The following is a 26,964-nucleotide window of genomic DNA, read 5'->3' as shown; positions in this document are numbered from 1 at the left end:
TTATGAATTAATTAATTTTGAACTAGTAATGTTATGAAAACTACAACTCCTGTTTTCTTGCAACACGTGTTGCACATGTTGCAATAAAATTTGCCCTCTGCTGCTTAATGCAGTGTAAATTTAGTCATATCACAGACTGCGTTTTCTGTTCGATAAGTTTTTAAAATTTTATACACACATAATCTGCCTAATGATGTGCTAATGTCAATCTACATGAACTTTCATTTATACAGATATACATCAACACTTCAGCCACTGATGAGCCAGTTCATCTCTGCAAATGATTATGTATGAATTTGCATGATATGGTCAGTTACATGTAAATGTGGGGTGATAGACATGGGCTATCTGAAGTAAGAATACACTGTTAGAGATGCTCCCGGACTCACACATATGTTCTAAATTACACTGCTGTGCTGCACAGTGAATGTGTTTATTGTAGCCTTGACAAATAGAGACTGACACCAGTTTTATAATAGAACACATCTTGAGATGCTGAATTTGCACATATGGTTGATCGTAGTTGCAAAGGGAAGTACTGCATATTGTACTATGCATACGCACTGTGGTAGGTCTTGTATTCCTTCCTTCAGCGTAAACAGATCCTGTTGTATCGTGTCAGGGCCAAGCTGTATGCTCTGACTCTGGTAGCAGGCTCATGGCGTTTTGTTACCTGACCCCCGCTATGTGGCTATGCTCAGAGGAAGAGGAGAATGAAGTTACTGCATGGCCTCAAGCTGCTTCAGTAACACTGACTGACACGCAGACACAAGCACATCCCATGTTAGCGCATATGTTAGCTTGAAACTGAAACACTGAAGTGCTGTTAGCATTCAAGAGAGCAAAAGTTGAAAATGATAGATTTGATTTTATTATTGTTTCATGCACAGAAAATAAGTCCAGCATGAAAGAGCTTATAAGACACAAATAGCAGAAGAAAGAAGAAAAGAAAAAGAAGAAAATTAAATGGTGTTGGAAAAGCACCATAACTCACAACTGCTAAATAAATAATCCAGTCTGATGTCTTCTCCAGGGTTTAGATATAAAGGCATCCAGTTAATAAACAACCTTTTCATTCTGTCAGTGCACAAAAACATGTCTGGATTTTTAACAGACGTTTTATTAAATAAAGTCGTCCTTAACTCGTCTAAATAAGAATAATCCAGGAGAACACTGAAGAGTACAACCTGCATACCTCCCTTGTATTAATTCTAAAACTTAAAATTTTTTTAGTTTTTTTTCCCCTTCTTGTTTCAAAGATTGGCTTTGAATGGTCTATAGCATATGATAGAATTAAAACCTTCTTCCCCATTTAGGTAAGGAAACCCTTGAGATCTACAACTGTTTTTTAATCTTTATTACATTATGATGATCTGCTCTTTATAAATGTGCCTGATAGTAACTACATAAGGTATACCTGTACATAATTATGCGTTATGTTTTGTTATTAGCTTTGCAAATTGTGCACACATCATTGCTGTTTGTCTTCAAACTTTCCTGTTGGATTCTTTCTATATAGAACTTTCCCCTCCTGGTTCCCTCTTACGTCTGCGCATACACGTGTATCAGGAAGGCTTTTGCTTTTATATATTTGATAAATGTTTCTCCACAGAGTAAGAACAGAATCAGACAAAAACTTTTAAATTTGTCTGTTTTTCCTGGAAGTAAATAAAGAAGGGCCTGAAATTCTCAGAACTGGTTACGGTGGAGGATTTGAAGTCTATTTTATTTTATTTTATTTTATTTTATTTTATTTTATTTTATTTTATTTTATTTTATTTTATTTTATTTTATTTTATTTTGCCTGTCCCGTTTGGCTCTTTTGCCATCAGAATTGTTGTCTAAAGGCAAAGAAAGATGCCCAACGGATTTACTTTACCAAATTGACCATCCCAGCCTTGCCGTAATGGTCCATTTGATTCACCTTTTATTGTTTATGTTATTTTCACTTGCTGAATACGGGACAGACTTGACTGGGGGAAAGAAGGGGAGAAAGAAAGAGGGAAAGAGAAACAGCTGAGAAGAGGGACGGGGGAGAAGGGCAAAAGACAAAAACCAACAGAATGGGCAGAAAAAAAAAAAAGAAAAAAAAATGCATATATCGATCACCTGGACCTGCTGAGAAAGAAAAAAGAAAACAAGCAGAAGAGAACAAGAGTAATAGAATAAACAACATCACAATGATATATGGGAATATGACAGTAAATACTAAATATTAAACATTATTGTGCAGCACATAAGATCAACAGAACACAGTGTGCTTTGAGGTAGGAGCCAAAAAGGGTGTAGTTTGTGGGTGTGATCACCCGTGTGTACACCTGTGAGCATGGACGCGCTTTTTTTTTTTTTTTTTTTTTTTTTTTTTTAAACGTTCCTTCATGTAATGATCTGCTAGAGGGTGTGGGGGGGCCACAGCCCCGTCCTCCAGGGCATGAAGCAGGTATGGAGGAGATCAAAACTCCAGACATCCAGAGGCCCCCAGAACACAAGAGACCAAGGAAGACCAACAGAGGGGCAGCCGCGCCACTGTCCCAGAAAGAGCTGAGGAGAGTCCCAGATGAGGGCTCACTCAGCAGCCGCGGAGCAGAAGCCAGGGGGAGTTGCAGTGACGCGCCCGTGAGCTCCGCCGGCAGCCAGCCGTGCCTGAGTGACCGAGGAGCCCCAGGCCGAGAGGCCGGGGGCACCCCACCTCCGAAGTGGCCCGAGCGAGCCCCAGGCTCCAGGCCCCGATAAGCGGCCGCCAAGTTTGTCTTCAAACTTTCCTGTTGGATTCTTTCTATATAGAACTTTCCCCTCCTGGTTCCCTCTTACGTCTGCGCATACACGTGTATCAGGAAGGCTTTTGCTTTTATATATTTGATAAATGTTTCTCCACAGAGTAAGAACAGAATCAAACAAAAACTTTTAAATTTGTCTGTTTTTCCTGGAAGTATATAAAGAAGGGCCTGAAATTCTCAGAACTGGTTACGGTGGAGGATTTGAAGTCAATTTTAAAGGATCAGGAAAATGCTACTCTTGGTTAATATAATTTCTCCTCAATTTGCACTGAAATTGGTTTTAACCTTCATATTTTATTAAATATGTTTTGGACATTGTGCTGTGCGCTGTCCTCTTGGCCAGGGTCCTCCTGAAATAGTATCTTGGACCTGCATAAATATATATAGGCTATAATAAAGGGTATAATGTAGGATAAATATAGGATATAATAAAAGGAATCGTTGCATGATGTGGGTATTTGGCATCTGCACTGGATTACTGTTTCACAGGCAAATTATCCTTTGAAGACTTAGCACAATGCACAGTGATCTAGACCTCAAAGACTTGCTCTGCTTCTGCTCAGCTTCATTTTAATGCATCTTATATGAACTGCTTCTGCAATCGTAATCTGGGCTAATGGTAAGTCATGACCCATGCCAGGATTATACTGCTGTTTGAAGCTGCTCCCGGCAGCAAACAAGAACTCTTTGTTTGAGTCTTTCCAGGTTTTTTAACCTGAAACACAGACAGTCCTCCAGAACTGTTGTGACCAGCCATACGTTTCTTATTTCCTCAGCTCACTGCATCTTAAATGATCATACTCGGTACTTGCATGGCCCAAACGTGCCATGTTTAATGATCAGTTTGGTGCATCAGTACTTCCATAAACAGGATGAGGTAAATTCCGGGAAATACACAATGCATGAGTGAGAGGCTTTTTAAAATATAACTTTGCTTTTAGTTTACACGACAGGTGCACTCTTCTGTAAAATCGTGTGATTTGCTTTTCTGACTAGGCATACTTTGTGCGTATTCTGTTGGTGTGATTATAAACTGTGCGAAGCAGGGAAGTTGGATTAGTCTTTTTTTTTTTTTTTTCTTTTTAATTGACTGCACTTGGGGTTTCTCCTGTTGTGTTTCTCTGTTTGGAAACTCCAATCAGGCGTAGACAACAGATGTTGAACTCTGTGGCTACTGAGGAATTTACTGGACAAATACTGTAATCCTCTGACATCTTGAAGCGGTGTGCGCATGTGTGTCACAGTATATCTGAGGGTAAAAGACCGCAGGCAGCTCAATATTTTGGGTCCAATCGTCCAGTTGCTTGAAATCCACAAACATCCAAAGGCACAAAAAGCACCTCTGCTGATCCCCTGTAGAAATTGAGAAAGACCGTAGTCCGGTACATGGAATTATCAGCTGTGGAGGTTAAGACAAACATTTCAGCAAACGTATGTGAAGAATATTGTTGGTAGTCACTGATGACAGGACACAGTTTTTACATATTTTTGCAAAATAATTTGCATTCTTTATTCATTTTTTTTTCCTTCAGTTTTACGTGATGTGGATTTGTAGGTTGGCCTATCTAATTTATGTTGGGCTTTGGAATCTAAACCTTTATGACACTTAACCCTGAAATGATCTGGCTAATATTCAGTTTCAGATTCAGCTTGATTGGTATTAATCTGACTAGAAGCCCAGTTTATTTATTGCATTAAGAAGTAGAGTACAGTTTCAGCTCTCATTGCTCTAATTCAACTCCTGTCAGTCATAGAGTAACCACAGTTAAACCCGAGCAACTCCTTATCTCATCTCTCACAGTTTTAACTACAGTTGTTTTTGATATGTGACAGGATTAGAAGGTCTTTGCATGCAAGACCCGAGGTCAGCTACGTTCTTCTGGACCAAAGCTGACGGACAAACTGAAGGCCCCAGCATAGCTTAAACCCACGGAGCAGGTTTACTAATTCGCCTACACGGTGGGCAGATGGTTCCCATTCATGTTAAGGAAACCAGCCATTCTGCCAGCCAGTTGAACAGGCTGCAGGCCAGATTTTGTTCAGGCAGTTGGTCGATACATTACCTAACCCACCAAGCAGGCTGTCAGTAGTCACTGAATCCAACTGATCAGTCCTCTACTCTGAGCTGTCAAATGAGCAGCTAGTAACATGATTAGTCAGAACCTCTGTGCAGCTTGAATTTACCTCTGTATTTTAATGATGGTGAGTGTGATTGCACCACTGTGACTAATGGATTGTAAAGCCAGCAAGTCATTCTGTTCTGTTGCTGGCAACAGGGAGTGTTATCTTGCCATGACTGGAGTATTCACACCAACTCTATCTAATTCCACTGAAAGGAATTTGATATCTCCCCATCTCACTGTTATAATGACCTGTGTAGGAAGGAAATGCTTTGTTTTTCAAGCATAGTAAAGCAGTTCCTGGTTCAGTAATACCAATAATATGAAATAATTTGTTCTTCCGCACATTTTGAAACCATATTGCACGTTGTCTGTTCTCGAGCTTCAGCATTTTAAAAGCAATTTTCTGTGCCCTACTTTGTTCAGGGTTATTTTAGATCTGAATGTAAATCTTGTTTAAAAATAATCTGATATTTACCAGTTAATTTATAGATGTGTCTTTCTCTTCCTGTAGTACATCAATGGTGGGAACCTGGAGCAACTTCTGGACAGCAACAAACACCTGAGCTGGCCAACCAGGGTGAAATTAGCCTGTGATATCGCCAGCGGTCTGGCCTACTTGCACTCTAAAGGCATATTCCACCGGGACCTCACCTCCAAGGTTAGCTAAATGGGTAATTGTGTCATTAAGAGGTGAAACGGGAGCTAAAAATGGTCTGCTTATATCCCCCCAAAATGAACACTTGGACATCTTCAGATTAGAACCCTTGTGGTGTATTTCTTGTAAGTGTTTTTGTGTGGAGAACAATATAAAATGTTTGACTTTGGCTTCTTTATGAGTTTCCTGTGGGGTAGTATATAATGAAATACTAGCTGTACTAAACAGATAATTGTTTTTCCATTTTCTCATCCCAGGATAATATTCATAAGACTTTCTTAGTGTTATTTAGAAACCTTAAAGTATGTTCAGGTGTGTCCCTGTAACACAGTTTACAAAGAGTTCAGCAGGTTTAGGAATAAGTGGAACCTAAAGACCGCTAACACTGTCACATGTGATATTTTGTACCAAGCAGCTTCTAGTTTTCCAACTTGATCCAGAGCCATGTTGGCGCAGCGAGGGAACATGAGCAGTATGCACTCTGCTGTAAAATCATATTTATTTCCTCTCTTTGCTTTTAGCTCTTCACCTGTTTACAAAATAATAATAATAATAATAAGTACCTGCAAAAAAATAAAGCGTGTGAAATTTTCCACTGGACTAGATGAAAACGCAACACGCAAGAAAAGCCTTTTGTGGTCATATGTGTACTCATAGCCTTGCAAATTATACTTCCTCAAATTAATAGAGAGTCTATTTACTTGGACTCATACCGGTCGGGGAAGTAAATGAACAAAGCAACATTGTCTGCTTTGTATTTAGTTAAAGCTATGCACTGTTCTAAAGACTCTCTCCTCTTATTGTACTGTCCTGCTTTATTGGAGAAATTATTTTGTAGTTTACAGAGCAACATGTTGGTGTACCATTTATAAAGGCAGGATAGAAATCTAGTTGTGCACTCACTGTGTCGTATGTTACTCCAGTCAGTAGAGCTGAATGTTAATGTTCTACGTACTCACAGTTTATTTATATGCCAGTCTGGGTAGCTGTGACTACTAAATGTCACAGTTAAGTTACACAGGGGTGTGCAGACAAAGTTAGAAGTGCATGTGCATTAGAAATTTCAATAAACGGCATATTTACAGCCTGTTAATTTAATCTGAAGAGGAATGTTCAACAGGAAAGATGCAACACCATGTACAGTAATGGTGAGGAAGTAGAGTTTTGGACTGGTATTACTAGCTCACAAAAGTTTTTTTTGGGTTTTTTTTTAATGCAACTTCCTCAAGCAAACGTGTCTTTCTGCATTCACAGAACTGCCTGATCAAGAGTGATGACGGCATGTACACAGCAGTGGTGGGAGACTTTGGCCTGGCAGAAAAGATCCCTACCAATCTGTAAGGAGGACTCACTGATCTCAGCACATATTTACACCTGGATCATAACTAGTATTAAAAATAATAAACAGCATTTGGAGGCCGTGCTTCTGGTTTTCTACCAGTGTTACAGTCGTGCTTACTCATACTAACACTGAATCTAAATTGTGTTGTAAAAGGGGCCGGCTGTAACCATGAAGTCATTGATAATTATCACCCAGCGTTAGCTTGATCTGTCCTTGTACCCTTTCATTCACTCACTGTTTTTAGTTTTTACATTTAGCGTGTTTGCGTCACAGCTCTTCTCATCCACCTCGTACTAGACTCAGTAATTTACAGCTGTCAAAAACCACACGTACCCCACGTACTGATCGACAAAGAGTAAGGGAAAACACTGATGAACAGAAGCACATTTAGTAGGTAAAACTGCAGGCTCTTTTTTTCTTTTCAAAACCCCAGATCTAAAATTAGATTGATTTTAAGACAGATGACTCAAAACTGAAGTTTAACAAGGCTGATGTCTGCTAGTACGTAACCAAACTGAGATATCCGTTCGCTTGTTTTATCTGGTTAAAAAAAGTTTATCAAACTTCAAAGCTGTATTGGACCAGTTTTATACTTGCTTGTAGTGGCTACTAACATCTCTAGGTGTGTCACATAGTTTGGTTTATGTAATTTAACTGACTGGGATGATGTCTTTGCAGGGTAGCCTTTTTAGCTTTGTCTTGATTTGTTTTAATTTATCTGCACCACACTTCCATTTGTGTCAGGAATAAATGATCATATTGCTACTCCATTCAAATGCTGCTCATTGTAATGAGTGCCAGAGAATATTGCAGGTCATAAGATTAATATTCTAGCCTGTTTTTTGTTCATTACTGCTCTCCACATGATTATTTTTGTACCTTTCTGTTGTTGCTGTTACAGCTAACTCAGAGTCTTCCTCCTCTTCTTCCTCCTCCTCCTCCTCCTCATATCACTCACAGGGTTATTTACTGACACATAGGTCAGGCACTAACATTAACAGCCGCCTCTACATTTCACATTCTCTTCTTTAGTGTTTTGATAACAGTAGGATAGTATCAGTGCCGGGTTTTACTTTTTTAATCCTGCAGCAGAGTAAAGGAGTGTCTCTGTTTTGTCTTTTCTAAACTATATTCAGGAGCGCTGTGCATAGAGACCAAATAATAACTTATGTAATGCTTTATGCATGTGGATATGTAAACATGTATGGGTGTTACTGTGCTGAAAGTAGCCACTCCCGTTATTATTTATTATTAAGTGGGAGAGTGCAGTTTGTCAGGAAATGATGAATCTTGGCTTGCTTAATCCAGTTTAAAAATGTATGAAGCAAAGGTCATTTAAGTGAACGAATTAGAGAGTTAAGAGAAATGTTACTATATCATTTTAAATGTCATAAAAGGTGATTAAAAGGTCTGCCTGGTAGAGTCAATACCAAAAACCATTGGTAGTAAATTAGAATAGAATGTGGTTATTTGTAAATCTTATAGACCTTATAGACTTCTTTTAATAGCAGTTTGGAAAGTGTCTGAGAACTGAGGAGACCTGCTGCTAGACCTTTGTGAGAGAAATATTGTCCCCTTTTTGTCCGATATGCGATTCTCGCTGCTCAAAAATACTGTGTGTTCTTGTTTTGTATTTTTCATTCCATGATGTACCAAATGTTTGCAATTGGTAAAAATCAGCCTGCCTGCAGTCCAGACTCTTCTATGACAAAGCCATGCTGCAGTAATGGATGCAGTATGTTTTTTAGCATTGTCTTGCTGAAATATGCAATCTCTGAAAAAGGAATGGTCTGGATGGGAGCATATGTTGCTCTACAAGCTGCATGTACCTTTCAGCATTAATGGTGAGGTTAGAGTTTGCATGTTTTCACAGATGTTCTATATCCATTTACTCCGCTAATGCACTCAAAGAGGCTTTTACTTTTTAGCACACGGGTAATATAAAGCCTCATGTTGTATTAAACATCCTTCCTTTACCCACTTTGTGAACATGGTCAGGTCAGGTCTCTTCCTCGTTCTACACTCACTCTTGCCTTCCTCAAGTTAAAAACAACTCTGTAAAAATATTTTAGATCAGTGAAGCAGGAAAGCAGAGTTCTAGGTTAATCTTAAAACTGCAAAGTTTCTTACATTTTCTGGCTTTTTTACTATGATGGCATGTTGAATATAATAAATTATTCTGTGTCTGTGATGGTGTGTTTAGCGCTGAAGGAGAGAAGCTTTCAGTGGTTGGGTCTCCTTTCTGGATGGCTCCGGAGGTGCTGAGAGATGAACCCTACAATGAGAAGGTAGATGTTTATCTTTACAGCCAGTGCTGCTATGGCCTCAGACTGGACTGAACATAAACTTTGATTAGACATTGTTACAATAGTTTTGATTAAACCTAAACAAACCCCGATGGAAACTGAATCTTCGGAACTGTTAATAATAGCAGATAATTCGCAGTTACTCTGATCTGAATTGTTAGAAGGGGCAATTTTATATTTTTATAAGCAGTCTTTCTTTGCTCTTGCGGGTATGTGTGTAAATATTAACGTCGATCTGTTTTCAGGCCGACGTGTTCTCCTATGGAATAATCCTGTGTGAAATCATCGCAAGGATTCAGGCCGACCCCGACTTTCTTCCCCGCACAGAGGTGACTGCTCATCTGCCTCGCATCACTTTTCTGATCACATGACCTTGCAGTACTAAGTCTACATGTTTGCACTGTACACAGACTAATCTTGTTGCTATACTGTGCCTCTCACCATGTGTACACAGTAAAATAGTTATTCACAGAACAAAATGAGTGTCAACCATTTTCCCACCCATTTTAGAAAAATATAAGTGAACTTCAAATACTTACTATTTATTCATCTAATGAACTTTCTCATTGTGCTTATGTCCAGGCTCTCTTTGTACAAGGCCGATGTTTACCGTTTATGATGTGAAATATGTAAAAGGCTCAGAATATTGCTGTTCAAGTTAGTTAAAACCACCCTTTTCAGTCTTATTTATAACTGCAGTAGCATCTTACACTGGCATTAAAATTATGAAATGCATGTTAATAAAATACAGAAACTTTGATCACCTGTACATTTGTTTTGCACACCGTTTAACATTAAAATCCCTTACCAAGCATCTACTGTATGCAAGTTGGCATGAATTCATTAAGAATGATAACTGGTCAAAAGGGTAATCCTTTGCATTTCAGTGTGAATTGTGCCCTTAAGCCGGGCTTACAAGTGAATCCAAGTTAATAATAAAGCAGCTGATTATTAGTTCTTGATGGCCTAAAGCAAAAGAAAACTTGGCAGCCAGCAGGATCATGTCAGAGGGATTAGTTTGACACGAAGCTGGCTTTGGCAGCTGAGTTACAGTATGTCAAACATCTGCTGAAGTGCTGTCAGTCTCCGTCTTTATCCCACTGTTAGAATATGAATTTCCTGTTTGTTCTTCATGTATTTCAAACCTCTTTGTCCCTCTCGCTTCGCCCTCCTGACCAGAACTTCGGCCTGGACTATCACACATTCCAGCACATGGTTGGAGACTGTCCGCCTGACTTCCTCCAGCTGGCCTTTAACTGCTGCAATGTGAGTCCATTATACAACCTCATTTTTTAAATTTCAGAAATAATAAAACTTTAAAAAGCAGGATTCAAATAATCCAAGTAGTGTCTGTGAGGCTTCAGGCTGCTCTAAAGGCTCTGTTTCTAAATTTTTTCCTACTATTTAAATCGGTATGATGTCAAAAAAAGAGCAGATATACCATACCATACCAACTTTATTTCTAAAGCACTTTAACATAAAACCAGAGTTTCACAAAGTGCTGTACATGTTAATAGCATACGTAAAGAAAATAAAAATGAGATACGATAAAATAAATAGATACAATAAATTGAAACATGTTAAAACAAATTGAGTCAACCCCTCTAATCAATGCCAAAGGCTTCAGCGAATAAATATGTTTTAAGAAGACTTTTAAATTCAGAGAGAGAAGAGGCCTGCCTAACATGCAAGGGCAGATCATTCCACAACTTTGGAGCAGCTACAGCAAAAGCACGATCACCTTTAAGTTTAAGATATCTGTCATATAGCCATTTGAGGCCCACCCACCTGCTCTTCAGTCCTTGTGTTTGCAACCAGCAGCCAATTGGAATAAAGTTGGCTTAATAATGGTAGAGAAGCTAACATAGTTTATTTCAGACCAAGTGAAATGAGCGACTTCATCAAAACCCATGAGATAAACTGTGATTCATTTAAAGTGGCTCTTTTAAAGTCCAATAAACAGCTTAGGTTTATTTTAAGCATAAAAACATGTTGTTTACTGGGAGATGTACGTGGTCATTGCTTATCGATTTCCAATCCTCTGCTTTCCATCTTGTGCAACAAACATTCAGGGCTGCTTATCTCTGACCAGCATTTACAGGAAGTAAACAAAACATAACTGTTAAATATTTAAAATTCAATAGAAAAAAATAAATGTGCTTGTTAGCACTAGTTCACTGATAATAAACACCCACTGTCTGCTTGTGAGAAAACAGCTTGCAGGCAGCAGTAGCTTTAAAGTAGCTCATAAAGTTGAGGCTTCAGTCTGTTTTTATAATGTGTTTACCACAAACTCTGCTATGTTGAGACAACATTTCCCAGTTGGCTTTGTCCTGGAGTTTCGACTGTTTTATTTCTAATTAGTTAAGTAACGTTCATTCCCTTTTTCAGAAATAAAGGGGCAATCTGATTATGTGAATAATCGGATTTAGCTTCCTCTCCAGAAGGGGTTCTGTTCTCTAAAAGCAGAGCCACTCACTTGGCACGTTCTGCTTTTCTTAAGTCATATACTGGTTTGTTGTAAAAGTATCTAGAATAAGCAGCAAGTAAATGAAACCATAAAATAAAATATATTTGCTTATAGACTTTAAATGAGATTTTGCTACTTTGTTTTACTCACATGATCACTGAACTGAAAACACGAGTTATTTTTCACTGAAGTTAATTACAACCACAGATGATGAGAGCATTAAAGATCTTACAGCACCCTGCTGATTAAGACTAGATAGGCCTCTTCTATCCCTTCTCATCCTTATCTCTTGTCTTGCTTTTATCATCCTTATCCTTCTTCAAGTCTGTTTCCAAGTCTGTCTCTTTCTGGCATTTCCTTGCGACTTCTTTTGCACTTCTTTGACAGTTAAATATCATCTTTTAGCAACACTTTCATTTTTTTCACACTTTGTATTTCATCCCAGCTGTCCATTGCCAATTTCTTCTTCTTCCATCTGCCTCCCCTTGTTTCTCTTGCTTTTATTTTGCCTCTCAGCTTTATCATTTTCATTTCATACATTTCTATCCTCATAAATTCAGTCAGTCACTATTCTTGGAAAGGAGGGGCTTTCCTGCATAGGGGAATTTTTTGTAATTTTCTCATAGGGATTTTTAGCTAGAGCCAAACGTTAATCAACGGCTATATGATTAAAATATTAAGCACGTTTGAGTTTGCATTTCTGTCACATAGGGTGACTCATGGCCTTTAATGTAAGGATATGATTGTACTTGTATGTGCTGGCACCACCCAAAGGTAAATCTAATTCTTAGCCATAAAATAAACATTTTATTACTAGATTTTATTGCTAAGGACAGTCGAAAATCATAGTGACCTCAGATGTTCATTTTACTACTTGTCTTAGTCTTATACCACAGTCTGCTGAGCAACTGAACATTTCCCAACTAGAGTGCCAATAATATTATAAAACCGTCCTTTCTTTGTGCCACTATGGCACCAACCTGTAAACTACAGTTTAAGGGTTTTGGTGTCATCGAGTAATGTAATGTGAACTATGACACTGTTACATAATCAACGCAGTTTTCATGTTAAGATAAATGCAATTCTGTTTGTGTGTTTCTCTTTACCTAGAAAATAATTTACAAAGTGCAACCTTTGATAATGTTTATTACTGTCACTATCAGCCTTCTCCATATCTCCTTTTTCTTCTCCTTTAGATGGATCCTAAACTCCGTCCATCCTTCTCAGACCTCGTCAGGCACCTCGAGGAGATTTTCGCACGCCTTAAAGTTGAAGATATGGAGCACGAGTGTGTCCTGCTCACTGGGGACAATGACAAGAAAACCATAGCCAAAGGTAACAGTCCCCCCCCCTCCCACTCTCACATAAAACTTCAGCTTTACAGTCCATAAAGGCCACGTCGTTTTATTTACACGAAGATGCTTGTAAATTCCTGTGAGGGGAGGTGAAAGGAGGGGAAACTGTAAGCAAACAAGGCAACAGAAATTTCCCTCACCTCACCCTTGCCACTTACAACAGTACAGACTCTGCTTGTCTTATCTTCTCAGCCTGTCAACTATTTCACCATTTATCCAATGTCCAATCCAACTCTTCTTTTTCCTCCTAACACCACAGTGCTTCTCATCTCAAAGCAAACGGTCACTTACAAAGGTGCTGTTTACACTGCCCTCACCCTAAACATACAGCCAGGCTTGCTCAGGCCAGATTTTGCTCCTTCCAAACAGCTTCAGCCATGTAATAGCCCTTATTTCACTGACGTCTGTATTCACTATTATCGCACTCAAGCGAGCTATTTAAAGTGCATCATGTTAACATTTATCTGAGTGTCCCTATCACTGACCCAGAGCTCTAACCGTGAATCACTTTGATTCCTGAAAATATAAACTTCATCCACGGTAGAAGAGGAAATTTGGTCAGAGATCAACATTCCTGCTTGAGACACTTAATCCATGCAGGCCCAGGTTTCACTTCTAATTTGGTCCCGCGTAGAGCCGCCTGCATGTCTGACACATCATGGAGTCACGAGGAGCCAGTAATGATTTTGTTTGGGCAAGCCCCAGAGCTTCACCCCCCCCCCCACTACATGTTATGTCACAGCTGTGACATAAAACATTTATACAGCTGTCAAGATTATTGTTTTCTTTTTATCCGATGAAGGTGGCAGAACATATAAAACGCAGTCTTAGCCTGCTGGCATGAGGGTGATCCCTCATGTAGCTGTTACTGTGTGGAAAACAGGGCCTGACTGTGACACCTCTCATCAGCTGTTGGTTGTTACATCATAAACTTCCTTTTCGCCATTCCTCCTCCCCTCTATGTACCCATCATCCTCCTCCACCTCCTCCATCTCCCTCTCTCTGCTGATAACATCAATGTTTCCCGAGACCAGGATCGCCCTGACAGTAGGAAATGTTTCTGTTGCATAACGAAAACGTAAAAGCCAAATATTTTTCCAAAGGAGCCTTTTTTTAGTCCACATGAGTAAAAAGAGTTTCCTGGAATAAAGGAGACACCTGGGGGTCCACTACAAGCTTTGAGAGGAGCTCGTTTTTTTAGATATATTTATGCTATGCTTGGAACCGTCTCAGTACTTAACTTTAAAAAATATTTATACGAGTAAACCCTTTGTTTTTGAACAATGTTTAACAACCACCGGCGAGACGGTTTCTTAATCCTGCCATGATTCCAGCGCTGCGAGAATTAAACCCGACCACACCACTGAAAACGTCTGTTTAAATAATCTCATGCAGCGCCTTGGGAAACTGTTAACATACATTTAGCCTATTCTGCCATCTAGTGGTTTTAAAATATTCCTGCTTCACCTTCTGTATGGCTATGTCAAAAAAAAACCTGAAATACACTTCTGTATTTTCTGTAGATTTTATGTAAGATGATCACAGAAAGCTCTTGTTCTCTTCATTTAAGGGGAGAAGATCCAAGGCTTCAAGCGAGGGAATCCTCTTGGTTTCCAGAACGATAAAATCCCTCCTAAATCACCCCGCCCCAGACGAAACATCTGGCTCAGCCGCAGCCAATCGGACGTCTTCTCCTGCAAGCCAGGAAGAAAAGTCAATGTCCAGGACCCTTACTATAACCCCCCTACTGCCAAGAGAGCCTCCAAAGCCCGCAAGATCAACCCTTTTACAGCCCGAGAAGATCTGTGCGGGGGGAAGATTAAGTTTTACGATGTGCCCAGCAAGTCTGTCTTCTCCCTGGTGTTTGACCTCCACTCGCCACCTGGAAGTGTGTTCAGTAACCAACCATGTGCTCTCGGGCCCGGAAGAGCCCAACAAGAGGCGTCTTATTACTGGCAGCAGCTGCCGGGAAGACAGTGTCACTCCTTACCGGTATCGCCCCAGCTTCCTCGCTCTGAGATCTTCCACCTCGCCGCTGCTGTTAGCACCAACAACGGTTCTGTTAACTGTAACTCCAGTCAGCTGTCCACAACTCTTCTAGGTGAGCTCAGCGAATGTTTGTGGAAAGATAAAAGATGAGCTTCAAGTAGAAAACAATCAACTAAAATTAGATTTTAGTTTAGTTTAGTGGCTAATGGTCCCTCTTTGAAGTGACATGTCAGGGACATTTGTGATTAACCAAGCAGTTTGCATGTAGCATGCAGCAAGCATTGTAAATAAATAACATTTTTAATTGCTGAGTGTGTAAGTAACTCTTTGCTTTGCGGTTTAAATTCTAAGCTAGAGGATTGTGAACTCATAATATGCTTCTTTTCAGCTAAGAGTGCACCATACATGAGGCGAGTAAGGTGATGATAACCAGAAATAAGGAACTCATGTTCAGTGCTGCTTTTGAGCAGGTTTTAAATAAGAGGATAACACGTTATCTTCTGTCAGTGATGACCACAGTAACGACCAAACCATATGTGTCATATTATTACATTACCTGTTCACTTTTAGGTTACTGTAACAGACATGAGTCATCATCTGTGAAGTCAGTTTCATTCCGTCTGTTTCATATAAATGAAACGGTGTGGGCCATCTCATTCTGCAGGAGCAGGAACAGAACAGTCTGTAATTATTAGGGCGAGTTTCCTCGTTCATCAGTTTTTGCTCCTTTAGTGTAGGTTGACAAGTTAATGCGATTATTTAAGTGTACATCTTTTGGGATGCATAAGAAAACTATTTGAGTTCCAGTGCAAAGAACACTGGAACAAGGACCATTACCATATCGCTATGGTAATGGTCCCACATAATTAGTAGCTAAAGTTTGGAAACTTGCATGGTTTAAATGATAAGCATGAGGGTGATGAATAACTGGCAATATTTGTCTGCAGACGCCGTGTGTGACCTTATTAAAGTCGTCCTTTATGATCTCAAAATAATAATGCACTTTGAATGTCGGACAGGAAATTCCAGTGGCAGTCAAATAGAGCAGCCATGTAATTGATAGTAGCTTTCCATGACTTAGTGTCACCGATTTACCCTATTTACACAAGTTTAAGTTTAGCCATAGATCAACATGTGTGTCCTACTCATAGTGTGAGAAATCTGTGTTCATCTGATCAACAACACTGCATCCAAACTACTTCAGATTTGGTTTGATGAATTATCAGGAGCCCGAGTTAAGTGCACTGCTGAGTTTGATGCTGCTTGGATGAAGGATGTGACAGACACACACACACACAGACACACACACACAGACTATTTTTGTTGCTGTCCTTTTTACAAAACAGTAACTTTATGATTACCTATATATGATACATTAATGGACATCTGTAAATTGTAGCTACAAAGAGTTAAATTCAACATAATTTACAAGTACAGCAGTCTTTTTGTTGTAACCTTTTATCCTTACTCTTTCGGCTTTTTTTTTTTTTCTCACAGGTACTAACTCACGGTCTGATGCAGGCCAAATGGGAAATGACATCCGGCAAAAGGTGGCGCTGAGCAGCTGGACGAAGAAATATGTCGTGGTTGAAATCCCACCCTACTGCGGGCAGAGAAGAGGGGAGGACGACGGGGAGGTAGAGGGAAGTAAGGAGGACTCGTTAAGGGAGAGCTGGTCTCCGATGATCCCCAGCAGTGAGAGAGACAGTGGAGAGGCCATGGACTGCTCGAGCAGCCCGGAGGACGAGCAGGAATGGGAACGGGGGACAAACACATGCCCAATGTAATGCACCCGCGCAAAATGCGTCAACACACTGAGGTGGTGGAAAAGAAAGCGGGGAGGACTCTGACTCCACAGAGGCAGCCGAAAACGGCTTTTAAAAGTAGACTGGACACATTTCAAATTTTTTTGGAGAATAAAAGATAAAAGGAAAAATCACTTGATTGTGATCTTTCAAGTGAATGTATCACCTGTTGACTCAATCAAGCACACTTGATTTGGATAAATAATTATTGTTCAAAGTTTCCACCCAGGTGTGAAAGTCAGCAATAGCACAAAAAGCTTTTTATCAACACAACGGACCCTCTGCATAGAGATTATTTTTCTGAAAAGGTTGTTTGTATTTAATATTGTGAGATGTAGATTTTTTTCTTTTTCCTCTAGTCAGTGTTTTGTCTATGAGGAGAGGTATTGAAGAGCCATTGTGTTGTGTTTAGGTTTTGATACTTTTTGTGTTCATTGAGAAACAAATGCTTATACTGAATCAAAAACCCCCGCATCAGATTTACAAGACCGTACGCTGATATTCAGATGAGAACGTGCCTAAAAGCACTCACGAGACCGATGTTTAATCTCTCCCCCAGGAGAAAAAGGGTGACAGAGTTAAGGGTTTGTCAGTGATTTCTCTGTGAAATTGGGAAAAGGGTGGTTCCTCACTGCTCATTCCTGCCAATTTAAAAAAACAACCTGGTGTCAGGCGACTGAAATCTTTCAGGAACATTTCTTGTTCTTTTGACATTTTTTAGCCCGCTAACTTTAAAGTACAGAAAAAAGAGGAGAGATAAACTAGTCAAACAAAAGCCAGCCAGTCTAAGCATTTTTTATTTCTACCCTCTGTAGGCAAACATAGATATTGTAATAAATGTCTTGTACATCTGTCAGGCCAGATTTCCAAAACAGTCCCTCCAAAAAAGAAGCAAGCCAAAACACAGGTTATTTACTTGGATGTGTTCCAACTCAAGACAAGTTTAAAGCCACACGATGCAAATTTTAAAGAGCAAAACTTAAATAAAAAGCCAAATCTGAGATCATACCACGACAAAGGCTGAAAATCCTTCCACGCTATGCACTGAATTATCCCTGGATTCAGAAGGATATCTGGATCTAGCTTCATATACATCTCAAAAATATATCACAACTCTGTCTCCCAGTTTTGATCATGTAAAGTTTTGATGCAAAGTTTCCAGTTTTTCGCCATCTCTCGCTGGTGATAAATCCTTCCAAAAATTCCCGCATCTAGATTTGTACGTACTCCAAAAATTTATCACTTCTGAGTTTGCCAAGTCTCACCACTGATTTTAAAAAAAAAAAAAAAAGAAAAAAAAAAAGAAGGGAAAATAATAATATTAAATAATCCGTCCATAATATTTGAGTGCTTCTACTAGCAGACGAACCATCCAGTGTGTGATGGGTTTGAAGTAACAACCTGCTTCCCACTTTACTCTTCTGATTAAGTATTACAGGATGAAGCTACTGAAGCATAATTAAATCCACTTTAAGGTTGATAATTGTAGCAAATGTTGGTAAACTATAGAAAGACGGGTCTTACGTCAGACTTATTAAAAAAAAAACAGGATTACTGTAAGTCATACAAACAGTGTTATCAAACAGTCCTTACAGATTTGTGCGTTGTCAGAAACTTTTCATGGTGGTATTGTTTTAACATTGCTGATACTGAAATCACTTTACTTAAAGGACTCAGTTGATGATTGGGTGTAAATATGTTTTCCAGTTTAACATCATAACCTGGAGTTTCAAAGTCTTTCATGGTGACTTTCTGCTCTAGTGGAGGGAAAACATTTAGGCAACAGGAAGTGCCGCAAATAAATGCAGTTGTTATTTGGTAAAACTGAATAATTACAGCGTACAGTACAGATTTTTTTAAAGCTGCTAACATTTGGTTCGCTTTGTTTAATGAACTATGAGACCCTGTGACTTGTTGTACTTGACACTCCACTGAATGTCTGATTTGAATCAGTCGTCTTTAGTTTTTCCATCTCCACCTTAATGAGTATTAAAATCCTTGTAAATGTCTATCCGAACAGCTCTGTGTACAAACTAAATGGCTCATAAAGATTAGATTCATAGTGTTGAACATCAACGCCGATATTTTTTCCTTTGTGTGGCTTTTGTTGCGTTCTGCTGATCTCAGTCTGATCCCTCTAATAAGAACTAAAATGCACACATAGAGTGATATATACAGTCCTGTCCTATCACTACTCCTCTATGCAACTTTTATCACAGTTTTACAGGATAAAAGATCTAATTTCATATTTATATTGAAAAAAGTAATGTCTTACCTTTGTATATTTGTGTAAAATGTTTGTGGTACTTGCCTTGTTGAATACAGATTAAGATGTTTTTTGTTTTTCTGATTGAATAACAAGTTTGCCTGAGTTTTTCTTGTCTTACTTCAGGATGACTCCCGTCACCCTCAGAACTCACACTTCAGATTCCAGAGCCTATTTTAGCTTTCAGAAAAGGTCAACCAGTCAGTCTTTAATCGGTTTATAATCACCAATAACCCTAACAAGCATCACTGAGTTGGAGGAGGAAGCTAGAGTACCTGAAGCTACACGGGCAGCATGGGAACATTGAAACTCTAGACAGATTCAAACCCAGGAACCTTCTTGTTGTGAGACATTCGTGCTGACCACTGCACCATCCTAAGCGAGATCTGTTTCTAAAATAAATGAAACTTCCCAATTTGATTTCCATGCCCGGAGACTGAAGACAAGCGATGCCAAAAGATGGTTAGTTTAATTCTCATGAGTCATATATTTAAATAAAGCAGTTCTGACACTTTCCAAAATCCTTCAAGTCTAATCTGGTTACATTTCTTTCAGTTTACTGAAATGTATTTATTGTAACAGCCGTCCATCTGCAGGTTATCCAGTTCAGGGTCATAGGCCGAGAGACTTATCCCAGCTTCACAGGGTGGGAGGCGGGGTACGGCCTGCAGAGGTCGCCTTTCTGTTTTATGACCAGTAACATTCAATAAAATTCAAATCAAACTTAATCCTCGATTGACTGTTTGTAAAAATGTAACCTAGAGGTTTAAACATACCACAGTTCCTACTTTAGTTTGCAGTTGTAAGAAGTTATTTAAAACATACCTAATTTATAATCAAATGATTTCCAGCTTATAAAAACACTGACATTGTGCTTGAAAATGTAAAAACAACAAAATGGGAGGGGAGGGGGGTGCAGGGATTACTGCTTTTGTTAGAGCCAGACAATCTCTTCTTCTACCCCCTGACGGCCCATCAGTTTTTTGGTACTTCTTTGATTTACCTCCAGCACAAGTAACTTTGATGTTTAATGGAAACACCAGACACCGATCTAATCTCTGATAGGGCTGAGATGTGTTCAAAGATGTGTTCAAGGACCAAGTTCAAATGCAGAGCAACTTTATTTACTTTTCAAATTTGCAGTTTGGGCTCCGCAGGGAAAAACTTATCAGGATTAAATTAACATAAGTTACATGTAATAACAAAGGCAATGAATATGAAATTGGTAATTTAGGAACAACAACACGGTTGAAGATGAAGAGAGAAGAATGGCAGGTAGAAAGCCTCTAGCTTTTCATTAGCCTCTCATTAAGGCTGATGGATTAACACATAAAGCTACGTTTCATGAGTCTTTAAGGTGATTTGAAACCAGTGATTAAAAGGACTGAAGCTAGCATTAGTTCTGCAGTCTGATCACAGACTGTATATGAAAGATTGACATATGCTTCAGGTCTGAATTTTAAGCCATTGGAGAAGTGCTTTAAACCTGCATTCTTTTTAAAAGCCAGTAGAGGGCGACTATAAAAAAAAGAACTCAGTTTTACTCGGTTTGTGACCTCAATAAACATTTCATAAACACTGAGTTTATGTCTCACTGAATAAATTTGTTCCTAGTTGGAGTAAAACAGATGTGTTATACGGGGCATGTTTGAGGAGTTGATGAGTTTATTTCCACCCTTTACTCACCACAGCTGGCTAAAAAAAACAAAAAAACATAAAAAGATAAAACACTTAATAACAACTTTCCACAATCCATCTTTTCCATGCAGCCTGTGTGGCGCCTGATGGAAACACATTAGCCGGGCCATAAACTTGACTGTAGTTTTATAATTCTGTACCACTCAGTCTAAAATTATGTGTATATGTAACATCACAAAAACAAAACCAATTATTAAGTTCTCCACACGGGCAGCGGTTGTATAAAATAAACATTATAAGTGTGCTGTTTTCTGATGAGACTTGAGGCTAGAGCGCTGGGTGAAGCACTTCCCGCACAGCGAGCACTCGTAGGGCTTCTCCCCGCTGTGGACCACCGCGTGTCTGATGAGGTTGCACTGTTTGGTGAAGCTCCGGCCGCACTGCATGCAGCTGAACGGCTTCTCGCCCGTGTGACTCCTCAGGTGCTCTTTGAGCTGGCTGAACCTGGTGAAGCTTTTGTCGCAGTACGTGCAGTTGAACCGCTTCTCGCCGAGCCCGGACCTCCAGGGCGTCCTCATCCTCCTCGCCAGGCTCAAACTGCCTCCAACTCTGTGTGTGGCGAAGGGGCCTGCGGGGTTCGGCCCAGTCCGGCCCTCGTCTGGATTACTCGTTTGAGTACAGCTCTGTAACTGTTGAGGAATCAAGGTGGGATCTGTGGAGTTAATCTGAGATGCAGAGTTTTGTCCTTCCTCTGACTGTGGCCTCTTACATCCCAAACTTCTGCCTCGTCTTTTCACTCGTGCGGAACTCAGCACAACAGAATTAAATTTCCCAACAGAGTGAACTCTGGGTGCCACATCCTCCAAATGCAACAGGGCTGAAGATGCAAATGCAGCAGGAATCTGCTCAAACTGCTGCCCGGTGTACGGGACACCTGGGTCCCCCGTGTCTCTGCACACGCTGGATGGCCACAGCTGCCCCTCAGCTGTCTCTGTCACAAACGTGTGGGCTGAACCGAGTGGAGCTGCGTCCTCATCCGCCTCTTCCTCTTTCTCGTGTTTCACTACGAGTTCGATATCATTTTGGCCGCTGTTCAGCTGCTGTTCTGGGAAAATGCTGTAGCCGTCTACTTGGGAAACCAGATCTTCAGAGAGGGCCGGGTTTTCAGCCGAGTGGTAAAGCTCCGCAAAGCTGTCGCCTTGGGCAGGTTTTGTTGTGTCGAAATACGGCTGATGCTCGGCTCCAGAGACTAAAGAGAGCACATTACCAGAGAGATGCCTTTAATAAAACCTTTAATCGTTTAGAGCAAAGGTGTCAAACATAAGGCCAAGTCTCCAGAGTCACCCCACTGGACAGCTTTGGAAAATGTAAAGGAGGGTGTAAATTTTTCATATTTATTTTCATATATTTCTGTATTTTCATAAATTTGACAGCTTGCCCTACTATTAAAGCTCTTCCCTGTGGCTATCCATATTACACCAATGTAATTAAGTAATAATTAAACTATTAAATTAGAGAAAATCTCCTGTTTTTTTTCCACAGTAAAACACATAAATGTGGACAAAAACTTTCTGCTTTATAACTACAGGACAGTCTGAACAATGATAATTTTACACATTTATTTCTTGCAACTCAATCCCAGAGTCAAGCTGATAGATTTATTTTATTAAGCAGAGCAGCATTTCTTTATCATATATTGAAAGTAAAGGTAAAGTTGTGCTTCTTTTTCCTCATATTGTGATATCTCAGGGATTAAATGGGCAGTTAAACCTCTTTGCACCAATAGAAAGGGAAGTTTCACTGGTCTGACCCACTTGGCCTCTGAGTTTGACATCCCTGATTTATAGTCGGCAAATAACAATTTGGCTCATTTGAAATTAATTTATAGTTGTAATTCTTATCAGATCATATCCTGGGCTTTGAATTCAGTGCAATGCTGTTAAACTGCAAACCTAGACAATAATTTGTCTGTAAACTGAACCATGTGTGTAGCATCAGCTCTGGTGCACATTAGCACACATACATATTAATTTGTACTCAGACTCAGGCTTCTCATCTTATGACCTGTATATAAACAGTGCATTTATTTACCTTTACAGCTTATCTGAGTAAAGTGAAGTATTCCTTGTGCTTGAACGAAAAGTCCCTCTTAAACATCACATTGTTTTATTTCTTCACTATTAAAGGTGTGGACTCACTCGGTCTGTCCTCTGCATCATTTTTCCACATATCCTCTTCTGCACACTCCTCTTTGATCCGTATGTGATCAGGCCCATTAGCAAGCTCCACGGCCTCAGCACACTGCAACAGCAGGCTCAGGGTTAGTGCTTAAATAAGATGACACATGCACTGCGTGGTCAAGCAAATGCATCAGTGCTTATATGCAAGTTGTGCTAGTAGAGCTCTAGCCCATCTACAATGAGGTTAAATAAGGTTAACATCACAAAGTTATAAAGTTTTGTACTTACGAGTCAATATAAAATAATTATTACATATATTCTAATTTACTTTCCCGTGTTTCTATCTTAAGGATATAGGTTTAAAAAAAAAAAACTCCCTTAAAGCAACTGGTTCCTCGCTGAGCCTGGTTCTGCCAGAGGTTTCTTCCTGTTAAAATTGAGTTTTTCCTTCCCACTGTTGCCATTCATAGGGGGTCATATGCTTGTTGGGTTTTTCTCTGTATATATTATTGTAGGGTCTACCTTATAATATAAAGCACATTGAGGCAACGGTTGTTGTGATTTGGCGCTGTATAAATAAAACTGAATTGAATTGAATTGAACTGAACCCAGTCTGGGAGCTGGTTCCACAAGGGGATTGGGCTCTTCTAGTTAAAGGCTCTGTCTCTCACTCTCACTTCTGGAACTTCTATGAATGGGATAATATGGTGCACTGGTATAATAGCCGTATCCTACCTGCTGGGGTTGATCTGGAGCCTGAGCTTCCACCGGTGTGTCCCAATGTGAGCTCTGAGTTTCTTTGTTGAGAACTACTTTGACCAGAGGAGAGAATCTCCCCGCTGATGGATTGTTAAACACTAAGAGAGAAGATCACACAAAACTGTCAGTTATAAACAAAGACGTGACTCCTCAGCATCTCTCAGGCAGGTGTCCCCACCTTTTCTCCTGGCCCTCATCCGGCTCTTCCTCAGCTCTGCCTCCATCACCTCACACTTGCTCTTCAGCAGGTCGATGTCCCGCCGGCTCTGGCTCACCTCCAGCCTGAGCACCGTGCAGCTCTGGTCCACACGCCGGTTTATCTCAGCTACAGCCGCCTTGGCCAGGACTTCCATGACGGACAGCAGCTGACTCTGGAAGTCGCAGCTCTCCATCTCGCACTGGTTTCGGCTCCTTGTTACAGCACAAATAAACGTTTTAAGCTGCACACGTCTACGCGTGCTGTGTGTGAATCTGTGTGAAAGTATTAGAGCAGTGCATCCATCACCGAAGCACAGCGGCAGAAGTATCTGCAGGTTCTTCCGCGTATGCTAGAGGGACGCTTGTTTTTTCTACCTCTGTGATCCAGACAGACGGTCACGACTGAATCCTCCTAGAAAATTCATGCAAAAAACAACAAGCTGATAAATGCGTCTGTGCGTGTTTAAAAATGTAGTTTCCACCATTACAGGAAGTACTTAAACGACACACCAAACTCACTTGCAGCCACAAGTGACGTTGTGCTATTACCGTAATTATTACATACAAGCGCACTGCGCGTGTAGCAGGTGTGATTGCGGGTGACTGATTATTATTTGTTTTAATAATAATCATTTATTATGATTATTTATTATTTATGTGTAACTCCAATTACAATATGCTGTAACCTAGCTACTACCTTTATAAACAGCCAGATATGGACTTAACTGTACGTACAACAACTGACTTTTTTGCGAGATACAGATGTCTGACATATTACATGTGTAATATGACTTTTACATTTTGGAGGGTTCGTTTTTAGGCATGGTTTAGGTTGTCATGCCCATTTTGTGCAAAGATTAAAGTGATTGGGCCGCAAAAGCCACAAGGAAAGAAGCTCCTCCTTTCTCTGTAGTTTCAGTGTGCGTAGCATGGCTGATATGGCCAAAGGAGCATTTTTCTGCTGTTTCAATACTATTATTCTAAGAAGAGACTTAACCTTCCTGTAGCATTTATGAACACATCTGAAAAGAAAGAAAGAAAGAAACCCATAAGAAATGTAACAGACAATTTAAGCAGTGAAAAAATTATGATAACAAAAAAAGAGAGAAAGAAAAACATCATTAACACTGGGTTACAGTTACTAATATAAACCACTCTCTGTCCAGGTTTTATCCCTAAGTTTTCGTCCAAACTTCGAGACACTCCACCTTAGATGAAACAGCTCACTGCAAATAAGCATTAAGTTGTTATGAGTGATCGGCTTCACCCTGTAATCAACTCTTATAGGATGGTGAGGATTATACTGGTCTTTATATACTATCTTTTGGAAGAATGGTGATTGTCCAGTAGAGTTCATGAGACTTGTACAGTCAATCAGTGGGCATGCGGGGGCCCAGCACCTTACTAACACACTTTTCCTTGTTTTTCCTTTAATTTGTCCTGTATGCTGGTTTTTCCTCTATAGTCTAATCATCACATAAAATTATTCTGAAAAAAGTTATGCAATTAAGGTAAAAATAAATAAATAAATAAAAACTATCATGGCGTGAATGATGCAGGAACACACAAAGGCAGGCTAACAGAGACAAAGGAGGGGTTATGTAAACCCACATGAGTAGGTATAATAGAAACACCAGGGTAAACAAGATGCAACTGAAACTAATTAGAACAAAAACAAAACAAGTTTAACTAATGACTAAGAAAACAAAACAAAACAGAAAGTAACTAAATGGGGAATTCCACGACGAAGACAAAATCTTGAGGAGGCAAGAAGAAAAGAAACATAAGAAATCAAATTTAGATAATATTAATAGATTGTTTTTTAAATAAAACACACAGTCTTAAACTGAGGCTAAACCAGCAAATATACACTAACCCCCCCCCCCCCCCCCCCCCCCCCCCCCCCCCCCCCCCCCAGGTGGGCATCCATAAAAATGACCAAGTTGCAAGAAATAACAATCCATCCATTTTCTTCTGGTTATCAAGTTCAGGGTGGCAGTGGGGTTGGAGCCTGTCCCAGCTCTGATGGGTGAATCCAGGTCCTTCTTGTACTCCACCACTTTGTAATTTCTTAGTTACAGCCTTCATAAATTTTGGGAATGCCTTGCAGAGTACTGGCTCAATAACCTACTGGCAAATACAAAACCTTAAAATCCACAAGACTAACTAAAAGATTTTCCAACAATTACATGTGCAATATTGATCAAGTGCACAACCTGGCAAATTTAAGGTTATTGTTAAAACACTGCATAAAGCACTGATATAAAACCCATTACTTATGACCTAAGAGTGAATTATAAGTGGTGACTATGTTGTGCCAATTTGTTAGAGATGATACAACAAGAAAATTGCACGATAACAGCTGAAGAAGCAATGGAGCATATTAAAATACAGGAAGTTACAAAACTGTAGCTCAGAGATGCAAATAAGTAAAGGAAGGTAAACCATCTATAGAGAAAAACAGTCGGAGAACAATCAGGTGTGATAAGTATTCCACACTTATCTGCTTTAACAGGGATTCTTACAACTAAACCTTTTACAGTAGAAACCATCTGTGATGAACTGTAAAAGGGAAAAAGCCCAGCAGGTCCACAGAAACTCATCATAAACATAATGTTTTGAGGGCTTTATTTCAAATAACAGGATACTGCAAGAATAGCATCAACACAGTGTGTAATGTAGACACACACACACACAAACAACTAGACTTTTTATGTTTCTCTGCAGTGCTTTGTGACTCTTTTGTTACTTTGTGGTGCATTCGTGTTCTTTGTGGCTCAAGAGTTGGGAGTTCGCCTTGTAATCGGAAGGTTGCCGGTTCGAGCCCCAGCTTGGACAGTCTCGGTCGTTGTGTTCTTGGGCAAGACACTTCACCCGTTGCCTACTGGTGGTGGTCAGAGGGCCCGGTGGCGCCAGTGTCTGGCAGCCTTGCCTCTGTCAGTGCGCCCCAGGGTGGCTGTGGCTACAATGTAGCTGCCATTACCAGTGTGTGAATGTGTGTGTGAATGGGTGGATGACTGGATATGTAAAGCGCTTTGGGGTCCTTAGGGACTAGTAAAGCGCTATATAAATACAGGCCATTTACCATTTCTGAACTACTT

At 39.9% G+C, this 26,964-nt stretch overlaps 2 protein-coding genes across 4 annotated transcripts in view; one reads left to right on the top strand and one right to left on the bottom strand.

Annotated features, from left to right (window-relative positions):
* The window catches only part of tesk2 (testis associated actin remodelling kinase 2), a 36,400-nt gene extending 17,502 nt beyond the window's left edge, over positions 1-18,898 (top strand). For all 3 annotated transcript variants that reach the window (XM_085389870.1, XM_085389868.1, XM_085389869.1), the window contains 8 exons: positions 5,412-5,558; positions 6,810-6,892; positions 9,101-9,185; positions 9,449-9,532; positions 10,383-10,469; positions 12,870-13,008; positions 14,599-15,129; positions 16,515-18,898. In XM_085389870.1, coding sequence (XP_085245996.1) covers positions 5,412-5,558; positions 6,810-6,892; positions 9,101-9,185; positions 9,449-9,532; positions 10,383-10,469; positions 12,870-13,008; positions 14,599-15,129; positions 16,515-16,804 — 1,446 coding nt within the window. In that variant the 3' untranslated portion in view covers positions 16,805-18,898. The remainder of the gene's footprint in view (positions 1-5,411; positions 5,559-6,809; positions 6,893-9,100; positions 9,186-9,448; positions 9,533-10,382; positions 10,470-12,869; positions 13,009-14,598; positions 15,130-16,514) is intronic.
* Positions 18,899-20,752: 1,854 nt separating this feature from the next.
* LOC146647709 (uncharacterized) lies at positions 20,753-24,376 on the bottom strand. The gene is made up of 5 exons (XM_085389877.1): positions 24,239-24,376; positions 23,844-24,076; positions 23,642-23,763; positions 22,925-23,027; positions 20,753-21,975 (listed from the first exon to the last, which is right to left on the bottom strand). The coding sequence occupies exons 1-5, from the start codon at positions 24,346-24,348 to the stop codon at positions 21,020-21,022; spliced, it is 1,524 nt and encodes a 507-aa protein (XP_085246003.1). The 5' UTR covers positions 24,349-24,376; the 3' UTR covers positions 20,753-21,019.
* Between the last annotated feature and the right edge of the window lie 2,588 nt (positions 24,377-26,964).

This window comes from Rhamphochromis longiceps, linkage group LG18, assembly GCF_057381845.1.
Source record: "Rhamphochromis longiceps isolate RC_006_pf linkage group LG18, R_longiceps_female_GT1.1, whole genome shotgun sequence".
Classification (NCBI taxonomy): domain Eukaryota; kingdom Metazoa; phylum Chordata; class Actinopteri; order Cichliformes; family Cichlidae; genus Rhamphochromis; species Rhamphochromis longiceps.
This window is presented reverse-complemented; position numbering and strand designations above follow the sequence as displayed.

Bases quoted from the DNA above. Each gene is read 5' to 3' on its own strand.
- LOC146647709 (XM_085389877.1), bottom strand. From the start codon at position 24,348: ATGGTGGAAACTACATTTTTAAACACGCACAGACGCATTTATCAGCTT. The intron at 24,077-24,238 runs GTAGAAAAAACA...TGCTGTAACAAG, and splicing joins CGTCTGTCTGGATCACAGAG to GAGCCGAAACCAGTGCGAGA. The intron at 21,976-22,924 runs GTGAGTCCACAC...TGCTCTCTTTAG, and splicing joins TGATGCAGAGGACAGACCGA to TCTCTGGAGCCGAGCATCAG.